Source organism: Ailuropoda melanoleuca, chromosome 16 (genome assembly GCF_002007445.2).
Source record: "Ailuropoda melanoleuca isolate Jingjing chromosome 16, ASM200744v2, whole genome shotgun sequence".
Taxonomy (NCBI): domain Eukaryota; kingdom Metazoa; phylum Chordata; class Mammalia; order Carnivora; family Ursidae; genus Ailuropoda; species Ailuropoda melanoleuca.
In genome coordinates this window covers 9,185,286-9,197,880 of record NC_048233.1, presented here as the reverse complement: position 1 = coordinate 9,197,880, position 12,595 = coordinate 9,185,286, and the positions used below count along the sequence as shown (strand labels likewise).

General features: G+C 36.6%; 1 protein-coding gene across 1 annotated transcript in view; it reads left to right on the top strand.

The window, feature by feature from the left end:
* The window catches only part of LOC117796747 (pregnancy zone protein-like), a 21,651-nt gene extending 16,573 nt beyond the window's left edge, over positions 1–5,078 (top strand). Inside the window, exons 3-9 of the mRNA XM_034645981.1 lie at positions 902–1,120; positions 1,259–1,389; positions 1,763–1,853; positions 2,210–2,278; positions 2,651–2,753; positions 3,929–3,970; positions 4,605–5,078. Of these exons, the coding sequence (XP_034501872.1) occupies positions 902–1,120; positions 1,259–1,389; positions 1,763–1,853; positions 2,210–2,278; positions 2,651–2,753; positions 3,929–3,970; positions 4,605–4,627 (678 nt within the window). The 3' untranslated portion in view covers positions 4,628–5,078. The remainder of the gene's footprint in view (positions 1–901; positions 1,121–1,258; positions 1,390–1,762; positions 1,854–2,209; positions 2,279–2,650; positions 2,754–3,928; positions 3,971–4,604) is intronic.
* Positions 5,079–12,595: the final 7,517 nt, after the last annotated feature.

The window sequence follows — 12,595 nt, the reverse complement described above, 5'->3', positions numbered from 1 at the left end:
AAGGGACCTCCACACTGTTTTCCAGAGTGGCTGTACCAACTTGCATTCCCACCAACAATGTAGGAGGGATCAATGGGATAATATTTCTAATTCATACTTTCTCCATTCCTCCATTACAGAAAGTTTCCACCCTCGTTATTTTATATAATCATTATTGTAATGTCCTCTGTACAGTCTCTCATATCTTCTCTCCTTAGTCCACCTCCAAATATAAAATAGATCAATCTTCCTAAAGCAATATTTCATAAGATTACTTCCCTGATAAAGTAAATCTTTTTTTTTCATCCAAAGACTAAAATTATCTAATAATGTTATTCAAAATTTTTACTCTCCCCCATTAAACACAAATACTCCCATATAATTAGGCTAATCCCTTCACTTTTTCTGGAATTGCCTCTCTCCTTTTCTATGTCTCCACATAATAGTTCCCACCCTGGTAGTCCCTGATGCCTCTCTTTCTGTCTATATAAACCTTTCTCGTGATTCATACATAATTTTATTTCTTCTTCATAGTATCTTCTTCAAGTAAGTCTTCTTACTTACCTTCTCATTAGGAAGTCTTCTCTTACTAACCCAGCTCTGCTTTCTTCTCCTTTCTCTGAATGTTTACAACAAATATTACTCTATAAATTCCTGAATTATATTGAATTATATATATTATATATATATTTAATAACCTCTGCTTTATGTCAATGTTTGGTCTAATTTCCATATGTATAGTGTAAACTACTTGAATGGGGAAACTTTTTCATGTCCCCCAAGTACATAGAATAGTTTATGGTTAATAATGGGTCTATGTTTGTCATGAAATAACTCTGAGAGAGAGTAGTATTGACATGATTTACATCCAGTATGATTTTGTTACCTTCACTCCTGTGATTTCTGCCCCATTTTCTTTCAGGATACGGTGGTAGCTCTCCAAGCCCTGTCCAAATATGGAGCAGCAACTTTCAGTAAAAGGGAGAAAGCAGCTGTAGTCACTGTCAAGTCTTCAGAGACGTTCTCTGAAGAATTCCAAGTCCATGATGCCAATCGCCTGTTGCTGCAGGAGGTCAGGTTGCCAGAGATTCCAGGGGAGTACAGCACGACAGTGTCAGGGTCAGGATGTGTGTACCTCCAGGTGAGACTTCCAGAGTTTAGGGGATGCTGCAAGTGAGGAGGAAAAGCCTCAAGAATGGATTTGAATCTCCAAATATGTGCTAAGGAGAGACAGACTATTTGAATGCAATGATAAAGGATTTTTTTCCATTTGTTTTAGACTTCCTTGAGATATAATGTCCTGCCCAAGAAAGAAGGGAAAGTTCCCTTCACTCTGAAGGTTGATACTCTCTCCCAGAATTGTGATGGAGTACATGCTCACAGAAAAGTCCAGATTCACATCAACATTAGGTAAATCCTTTTGTTGGTAAGACCTTTCATAGAATATGGAGAAACTGATTTTCTTTTGTGGGGGAACTCCATTGTCCCAAGTCACACGATATGAATATGGAATTCTTGCAATATTTACTAACAAGAAAATTTTCTTCACTCTTACTGAAAAATCTTAACATTGAGCATATGATGTTGCCATACCTGCAGAGTGTGTGGTCGTAATGATGGGTTTTCCAAACGAGCATAACAGAAACAAATAGAACAGATGGGGAAGCTCAGCGGTAGTTAAGGATAGGAAACACCAGAAATAAAAAAGAAGGGGGAATTTCTGTCTTGAATGAACTCCAAAGAATTTGTTTGAGTGCCCTGTCCTTTTGCCTCGACTTTATAGTTATACTGGGGAACGACCAAGCTCCAACATGGTCATTGTTGATGTGAAGATGATATCAGGCTTCATACCTGTGAAATCATCAGTGAGAAAGGTAAACCCTAAATCCCTTACAGATAACAAAGTCATGATAAATGCTGACATTTATGCTTGTCAATTTTATTTCTCTGATTGGGTTTTCAATCTCTCTCATATATCATGAAGTATATTTTAAATATATATTAGATGATAGATGGACAGATAGATACAGAGATGCATGGGTGTAAATAGATGATAGCAATGATAGATAATAGAGAAAGGGTTTAATAAATATTACTATGACTCTCAAAGAAATCACAATTAGCAGTTTGGATGTTTCTGAACAGCCAGTTAGATCATAAGTACCTGAAAAGTGCTCTTAGCCTGACATTTCCTCATCCCATATGTCTGTCTTATCCTCTTGGTCAACAGCTTCAAGAAAAGCCTCAGATTCAAAGGACTGACATGAGCACCAACCATGTCCTGATTTACTTTGAAGAGGTAAGATTCTGTGACTCTGCTAGATCTGGGGAAATTCCTGGAGGTTCCAACACACCAGTCCAGATTCTGGATAATGTTTTGCACACACACACAGGTGAGGGAGGAGAAAATAGCCATAGAGGAAAGTGAAGCCTGGATTGGTCAACACGGCTCAATTTACTATATTTGACTATCCATAGAATCATCTCTTCTGTCCTTCTTGTATCTGCCTTTGAATGTATTACACAAGTCTCAAAATGTTCCATTCTTTCCATAGGTTTTGGTACAGATGGATAGCATAATCATAAGCTTTGATAAAACCATAGGAAGAGAGAATGGTAACTAGAAACTAAGTTAATCTTTGATTCCAATTCAGTTTTCCTGTCTCTCCAGCTAACCAATCAAACCCTGAGTTTCTCCTTCTCAGTGGAACAAGACATCCAAGTTGACAATTTAAAACCAGCCACTGTAAAAGCCTATGATTATTATGAGACAGGTGAGTGAGATTCAGACATGCTGAGCTTTGAAAGGAAAAAACTGACTAACCTGGTAAAGGGTCACCTTAATTCAAACAAAATTCCACAATCTTTCACCAGAAGAAAAAGTGAGTTTACAGTCATTGGATAATCATGTTCCCCCTAGTCTCGAACCATTCTTATAAAGCAATAAGGGGATCAGTTCTTTCTAAATTCTCCCATGAAGTTTTTTGTTCTGGAGTGAAATATTCCAGAAATGTAAGTAGAGCAGCAATAACTAAAAAACACCTCAGTACTGATTTGTTATATGAGACCTAAAATTTGATCTATTTTTTAAATTATTTTATTTATTTATTTGAGAGAGACAGAGCATGCACCAGAGAGAGCATGATCTGGGAGGAGGGGCAGGGGGAGAGGGAGAAACAGACTCCCTGCTGAGCAGGGAGTCCAAGGGGGGCTTTATTCCAGGACCTGAGCGGAAGGCAGATGCTTAACTGACTGAGACACCCAGGCGCCCCAAATTTGATCCACTGTTGACTCATGCCTTGAGTAGTCTCATAAAATTCGGGAAACTCTGTTATATTCTTTTTTTTTTTTTTTTAAAGATTTTATTTATTTATTCGACAGAGCTAGAGACAGCCAACGAGAGAGGGAACACAAGCAGGGGGAGTGGGAGAGGAAGAAGCAGGCTCATAGCAGAAGAGCCTGATGTGGGTCGATCCCATAACGCCGGGATCACGCCCTGAGCCGAAGGCAGACGCTTAACCGCTGTGCCACCCAGGCGCCCCAGTTATATTCTTCCATTTGCTCATGACTTTGAATTAGAAACTTATCAGCATCATAACATATGGTAGTGTTAAAACTTTACTCCTTCCTGGAGTGAGAAACAGTTCAGAGAGGAAGTTAAATTCCAATAAGGAGAACACAGCTATGAAGAAGGCCATACAGTATCCTATAGATAGACAATCTTCCATCTGTGAAACCTGCCCTTGAATTCTGTATCCTAGTCCAGTTTTCTCTTACTGCCCCCTCCACCAGTCCTGCATGGTTTAGTACAGAAGTCATTCATTTCCATTGGCTCCATAACTGTCTTTATATTTTCTTTCTTAGCTTATACAGTTTATTTACAATTAATTGCCCATATGCTTATTTCTCAATGTCTTCACTCTTTCTGTCCTACCATTTTGTATTGCAGAGGAATTCACTATTGAAGAGTACAGGGATCCCTGCAGTGCTGGTAAAGTATAAACAGCGAAGTCTAATGCCAACATAAAGGAAATAAACAAACATTGGTTGTCCGTATAAGGTTGCTTCTTGGGTATATCCTTATCATATTATAAAGCCCATGGTGTATCATTTAGGAATTTAAACTATTTCAAATGTATTATAGAATCTCTAAGTAGAAAAAAATGCATGTAAATTATAATTACTGGGTCTGGGGTGACTTGTTTGCAGATGAATCCAGGAATTTGTCACATATAAAAACTAAATCATCTAATATTTAGTTTATAGTCTATACCCAGTGGTGATATATTTATCTCCTATGACCTTTTTAGGATAGTTCTAAACCTATACTAGTTAAGGTCAGGAAACTTTTCACTGTGGTTTTTCATATAGCATAGCATGAGAGATGTAATCTACAAGATTTTCTTTTAGGCTGGTTGACAATATTCATTTTTGACAATATAGCACTTGCTGTGAGATCTTCAGTTCTCTGTTCTAAAATAGGAAACTAAAAACAAGAACAGCCCCATCATTAAAAATAATTAAAATTTATTAGTTCAAATATTTATGATTGAAATTTGAAAAATTATTCCTTTAGTAGATGACAGAATTTCCCTAATTTTCCTAACTTTTATTCTACTGCTTAGAATCTGAAGACAGAAATGCTTGAAAATGAAAACTTGTGGCCCTCATCAGATGATCTTCTCCAGCAACGAAGGACAAAGACTTACCAGGAAAGAGAAGATAGTGGGAGAAATGGGACAGGAATTAGAAATATATAAAGTTTGTATGTTGAATAAATTTATGACGTATACACTTCTACCTTTTCTTTTGTTATTTCTCAATATTATATTTCCCTTCTGAAATATGTATCTATTCCCTGTGGTATTTTTACAAACACTATAAAAGCCATATGAAAAGCTAAGCTAAAAACACCACAGATAAATCAAAATGGAATTCCAAAAAGTGTCCTAGTAACCCACAAGAAGGTAGGCAAAAGAAAACAATGTTTCCAAATACTGGAAACAACCAAAATGTCTATTAATAGGTGAATGGTTATACTAACTGTGGTACATTCATGCCTTGGACTACTCCTCAGTGATAAAAAGGAGCAAACTACTGATCTACACAACAATTTGAATGAATTATGAAAGCATTATGCTTGGTGAAAATAAAGCCAATTTCAAAAGGTCATACTGTACAATTCCTTTTATATAACAGTCTTGAAATGAGAGAATTATAGAAATGGGGAAAAAATCAGTGGTTTCCAGGGATGAGGGATGGTAGGGCAAGGGGAGATTGGCATACTATAAAGGGATAGCTTTATTTATTTATTTATTTATTTTTAATGATTTTTTGTTATATTATGTTAGTACCATACAGTACATCCCTGGTTTCCTATGTAAAGTTCAATGATTCATTAGTTGTGTATAACACCCAGTGCACCATGCAATACGTGCCCTCCTTACTACCCATCACCGGTCTATCCCATTCCCCCACCCCCCTCCCCTCTGAGGCCCTCAGTTTGTTTCTCATAGTCCATAGTCTCTCATGTTTCATTCCCAAAGGGATAGCTTTAGAGAGATATTTGGGGTGATGAAATCCTGCATGTGTTTCTTTACAAGAAAAATATTTGCATTTCTGTGGCTTAATAAAATGTTTTAATAACACCTGGGTGACTCAGTTGGTTAAGCATCTGCCTTTGGCTCAGGTCACGATCCTGGGGTCCTGGGATGGAGCCCCGCATTGGGCACCCTGCTTAGTGGGGAGTCTGCTTCTTCCTCCCCTTCTGCCCCTCCCCCACCCCTATTCATGCTTGCTCTCTCCCCTTCTCTCTCTCAAGTTATTTATCCCCATAATCATACTGAGTACTCTTTAGTACTGCATTGAATATTAATCAATTTATAATAATTATGAATGTCAACATTTTACAATATTTAGCCTTCCCTATTCAGACACAGTTTATCTTCATTTATTCAAGTCACATGAAGTGAATTCCAAATTTGATTTACTTTCTGAATTTGGACTGAACTACAAAGTTAAAGTTAAAGATTAACTTCATGAATATATATATAGTATAATAAGTTGAAAGCATAAAACAATGTATACATGCAGACAAAAGATATGTGCAAGAATCAGATTACAAGATAATGAAAGACTACAACAATAGTTTTCACTTGTTGCTAGAAATCATTGCAAGATTTGAAGCAAGAGAATATTTCAGATTTACGTTATAAGAGTTCACCTTCTAGGCAAAGGAAGAAGGAAGTTTTTGCTGATCTCCAAATACACAGTACATTTGTGCGGAGCTCAGCTCTCTTCTTCATGCTTCATCAAATGGTTTAGCACTTATTTCTCTTCCACATTTATACAATTCTACACTTTAAAAGATTATTTTCCTCTTAATAATTCAGACCTCTTTGAAAACCAAACCTGTATCTATCTGCAGCCAGTTCACTCAACACTGCGGTGAATATTGTAGGCACTCAGTGAAACAAAGGAGTGACTGAATGGGTCTCTGCCCAAATGAACATATTCCCATGGGTAGATAGGTAGAGGAGAAATGGTATTCCAACAAAGGTGTTGGAATATACCAGTAAGGAAAATGAGCTAGAAGGGTTGCTGGAGGGGAAGTGGGTGGGGGGATGGAGTAATTGGGTTATAGGCATTAGGAAGGCACTTGAAATAATAAGCACTGGGTGTTATATGCAACTGATGAATCATTAATTTCTACCTCTGCAAACTAAAAAAAAAAGAAGAAGAAGAAGAATATATAGAAGAAAAAAAAAGAAAATGAGCTAGAAAGACCGTTTTACTCAAACCTGAGTTGAATTGCTTAATGCTTCACAATTATTTTATGGAAAAGATTTGCATACTTTTCCAAAGTCAAATACATGAGGAGGAAAGGGAATTTTGGTTATTTAATGGCACTTTAAGCAAAACTTGTTTAAAAGTAACTTTTATATATTCACTGAACTCTAAGAGGAAAATTATTGCCTCTGTCTTGCAAAACTGGCTGTCAGCAATCATCAAAAGGATAAATACACATCATTTCTGTTGTGGGTTGAATTGTTCCCCCCAAAAAGGCGTGTTGAAGTCCCAATCCCTGGCACCTGTGAATGTGACCTTATCTGGAAATAGGGTCTTTGCAAATGTACTTGAGACGTGAATTAAGATGAGATCATCCTGGAGTAGGATGGACCCTTTGTCCAATATTATTGTTGTTTCATAAGAAAAGGTGAAGGTATACAGAGACAAGCATGCACACAGGGAAGACAAGATCAGACACACAGAGAAAAGGTCATGTGATGATGGAAGCAGAGACAGGAACACCAAGGGCTGCTGGCTACAAATGAAGCAAAGAGAAAGGCAGGCAAGAGGTTGCCCTGTAGAGCACTTGGAGGCCCTGTGCACACCTTGACTTTTGACTTCTAGCCTTCAAAACTAGGAGAGAATAAATTTCCATTGTTTTAAGCCACCCAATCATAGGAAACTATTGTACTATCCAATTAAAATAATATATTTTCATTACTGGACCAGTTTACTTAGTTCATTCTTATCTGTCTTTTAAATCTGAGCAAATGGGGGCCCCTGGGTGGCTAAGTCAGTTAAGCATCTGACTTTGGTTCAGGTCATGATCTCAGGGTCCTGGGATCAAGCCCTGTATCAGGGTCCACCATCAGTGTAGATTCTGCTTGAGTCTCTCTCTCCCTCTGCCCCTCCCCCCATTCATGCTCTTGCTCTCTCTCTCTCTCTCAAATAAATGAATAATAAAAATCCTTTAAAAAAATAAAATAAATCAGAGCAAATAAATGAGCATGTTCCAAATGATTGAGAGGTGGAAGGAGAAACCAAGAAATTTTCTTTTTGTTTCATATATTCCCACACAGTTTAATAATAAAATATCTTGTTCCATAACTTACAACAAACAAAAAATAAAATGAGATATGGGGTCTAGTTTTTCATATCTAGCATTCTACCATGTTTATAGCTTATCTCAAAAAAGATGAATCTCTTCTTTCTGTTAAAGTTCTCCAGGAGAATTTTCTTATATAGTTCTCCTGTATTCATAAGGAAAATAAAATGATTCATAATAAAAATTTAAAAAATCCATGGGCCATTAAGATTGCTGGATTTCAAGGTAAATTTGGGTGAAAATTCTGACCCTTAGATTTTAATCTGTGCTTGTATGCTCCCTCAAGGAATATTTGATTAGTACTTAATACAAAATAGAAGCATTTTTCCAGACCTTTCTTAGTGATTTTAAAAATATAAAGGAGTCACTGTTATTTAAAGGGCAATAATGTGCAAAATATCTTTATGCTTTTCACCTAATATTCTCAGGCCCTTCTCTTATAAAATCTAGGAATCAGAATTAATGAGGTATATTAAAATAAAGAATACTCAAGCCACTAAATGCAAAAGGTCTGCAAGGATTCAAGTTATTGTCGAACAACGTTTGGCCTGAGGAAATCTGTGTCAAGATCTAATGTGTACTTAATCTGACAAAATGAAATTTGTCATGTTCAGTAAATGATCTTTGATTACCCAAACTCTGTTAATATATAAGCCACACAAAGACTTTCATCCTCAGTACACTCGGATATCACTTGGCCCAAAAATTCTCTCCCAAAGACACTAAGCAGCTGAATATAAAAAAAATTTTTTAAAACATTTAATTTATTTATTTGACAGAGATAGAGACAGCCAGCGAGAGAGGGAACACAAGCAGGGGGAGTGGGAGAGGAAGAAGCAGGCTCATAGCGGAGGAGCCTAATGTGGGGCTCGATCCCATAATGCCGGGATCATGCCCTGAGCCGAAGGCAGATGCTTAACTGCTGTGCCACACAGGCGCCCCTGAATATAAAATTAAATTGCTTCTTGATATCGGGCATAAAAAGAGAAAAGATTGAAAATAAAAGAGAATGCTTTTGCTTATTTGTGTAAAATAAAACAGCACCTTTTCTATAATTTTTTATAATTTGTATTAGCACTCATAGATGAATATTATTAACTATGATATCTTCTTATTTTAACAAATTATTCATCAAAGTATAATTTTCAAAAAGAAAATGTATGTTCATATATATATAATGTATATTCTCAAGCAAACATAAACATGTGTCAACGATTTTATTTAACCTATTAAGTAGCTAGTAAGATGTCATAACCACTTCAAAGAACATCCAAAGAGCTAGGATATTTACAGGCAATGTAATAAAAACTGTTAAGAAAGATGGGTTGTGTATAAAACTAAACAATATAAAATATGCCATAAAATTCTTGGGGTTGTCTCTTCCACTGGACAGAAATTATTTGCATGTTTTTCTGACAAAAATCCACAAGTAACCTCACTGAGTCTGGAGCCTTTCATCTGTAGTAAATAATGAAATGAAAGAAGTATATTCACCTTGATAATCTTTAAGTGGCTCTTGCCCCAAGTTGTATAGAAAGAAATGTGCTACTCCTCATTTTTGCCTTATTGCTGAGTTTCTGGTCATTTTTCTGATGGTCTCCCCTCTCCAAAGATTATTCTTTTTTTTTTAAGATTTTATTTATTTATTCGACAGAGATAGAGACAGCCAGCAAGAGAGGGAACACAAGCAGGGGGAGTGGGAGAGGAAGAAGCAGGCTCACAACGGAGGAGCCTGACGTGGGGCTCGATCCCATAATGCAGGGGTCACGCCCTGAGCCGAAGGCAGACTCTTAACCGCTGCGCCACCTAGGCGCTCCTCCAAAGATTATTCCTGATTTTAAAAGAGAGAAGTGGCAGTCTCATTAGGTCTGTTATGAATGGTTTTCATAAGTGCTAGGAGGGTTAATTAGCTATGTAGGACTCCTTGATTTTGTCTGCAAATCTTGAGCCTTCAGTATCAAGCAACTACCAAGGCCACATAATTAACTTCTATCCAGCAGCTTTCATAAGGAATCTTTGTTCTAACTTTTAAGACCCTCTATGACTTACCATTTCGCCTACAGTACCCACACAGTTAGATGAATGCCTCTCATCTAAAAGTCCCCCAAATTCCAGGGTCCTTGGCTTGCACAGAAACGATCTTACTTGTACTTACTTGTGAGACTGAGGCCCTATAAGTCAGGTACCAGGTCAATTTCATGAGAGAACTTTGTAGGCATTGACTCCACTGATATTTCTCAATAGTGAACTTATCAGGTCCGATGACAAATGAGAATTATCTTCAAATATTATTGCCCCAAGTAGGCCTTGATTACACAACCAACCTTTCCAATTATATCCATGTTAAAAGAAAACAACAGATTCTTATTAAACCATGCAATTATTTTTCATGCAAAGTGTAAAGATTCAGTGAAAGTGTGTGTTTGAACTCTAAGGGAATCGGTGGGAATCAGATATCATTTTTAAATGTTTTGTTTTCATCCACAGAAACAGTATCTACTAAATTAGGAGTTAGATATAATGTAAAAAAGAAAAAACTTTTCCTATATTTGTTAAAAACACAATATCTAAAATAATACTTAACTATATTCCAAATAGATAACCACATTTTAATTTCCCTCCTTGGTTTATTCAATCCTAGTAATTCTTGTTCTGCTTGACCTTAGGTCAAGCATTCTTGCTAAATTTGCTTCTAAACTAAAAAGAGTCCTGGATATCTTGACAGATCCATTAGCACAGCCCAAAATTTGTCTAAGGGAGAACAGCTCAGAAACCTGAATCCAAGAGTCTATTCTTTGAAGGATCAATGTTCATAGTATCTAATACAGGACTTTCCAGAAACATTCAGCAAGAATCAAGAAGTAAACACCAGGAGCACCTGGGTGGCTCAGTTGGTTAAGCTTCCAACTCTTGATTTCAGCTCAGGTCATGATCTCAGGGTTGTGAGACCCAGGCCCACATGGGGCTAGCTCTGGGCACGGAGCCTGCTTGAAATTCTCTTTCCCTTTCCCTCTTCCCCCACCCCAACTCTAAAAAAAAAAAAAAAAGAAAGAAAAAAATTAGACACCTGCTTTATAGTAAAATTAATTTATATCAATAACCAATAAAATATCATCACAGCGAAGGAGGAAAAATTTCTCTATAGGCATACTGCACACAGCTATTTCACAAAGGTTTGATCAATGTTTTCATGGAAGTGACAATAGGGGGCCCTGGGTGGCCCAGTCAGTTAAGCATCCACTCCTGGTTTCAGCTCAGGTCATGATCTCAGGGTTATGGGATTGAGCCCTGCATCAGGCTCCATGCTCAGCCCTGAGTCAGCTTGAGATTCTGTCTCCCTTCTGTCCCTGCTGCTTGTGCTTTCGCAAATAAATAAATAAATAAATAAATCTTAAAAACAAAAGTGAGAATATGCTACGAACAGTGACGACATTGACAAATCTCCAGTGTCTTCACATAAGAGATACAATTTCTGAAATATTTATATTGACATTTTGCCTGTGCAAACTTAACCTAGGGAAGGCTGACTATATCTTCCGATTTGATCATTCTTCCCAAGTGGGTCTTACAACACGGATGAGCTAATTAATAAATATAATGAAAAATATCCTGACTTTATAATATCTTTTAAATTTAGGATTCCATCCAAGGAAAGCAAAAGAAAGTAGCCCAATTGCACCTGGCAACTAGGTTAAATAGGGAAAATGATACTTTGTTACCTATTACCTAATCAAAGTGAAAATATTTTAAAGTTAACATAAGAGAAAAAAGAGAACATGATTGTAAAGTCAACACAAAGCAGAGAAAAATATTCTGGTGCATCACTGAATAGTTGCTATCTGGACACATTACAACAGAAAATAAGTAAAAATCTCAACCACTGTTGCAAAACCTACTAAATTGAGGGTAAAATATAGCATAAAAAGAAATAAAAAGAACTTCTCTTATAATCTTTAAAAACACAATATTTATAATCGTACCTATTATATTCCAAGTAAATAACCACAATTTAATTTCTAAGACCAATATATCATTAACAAAGAAAGCCTAAGTTTAGTTTTACATTAATATAACATTTTGCAGTAAAAGTTTTATAAGTTTTTTTAAATTAATAAACCCATCAAAATTGAGCCAACAGTGGGGCGTCTGGGTGGCTCAGTCGTTAAGCATCTGCCTTCGGCCCAGAGGGCGATCCCAGGGTCCTGGGATGGGGCTCCTCATCAGGCTCCCTGCTCCGCTGGGAGCCTGCTTCTTTCTCTCTCACTCCCCCTGCTTGTGTTCCCTCTCTCGCTGGCTGTCTCTCTCCATCAAATAAATAAATAAAATCTTAAAAAAAAAAATTGAGCCAAGAGTAACATCAACAAAAATGGTAAAGAACTCCAAGGTATCAAATATTCATGGATTGAAAGATATATATTAATGTAAAATATTACATAGAGTAATGAAATGAAATATATAAATTTTAGTATACTAATAGATTGATAGAATTAAGATGGCAATATCCCCCAAAATGATCAGTGCAATAGATTCAATGCAACCTCAACCAAAATCACAAGTGCTTTTCTTTCAAAAATGAACAAGCCGATCCTGAAATTCATTTGGAGATGCAAGAAACCCAAATTAGTCAAAACGATATTGAAAAAGAACAAAGAAGAAAGGCTCACATTTTCCTATATTAAAACTATTTTCAAAATTGAATCTAGGATCCAGAACACGTAAAAA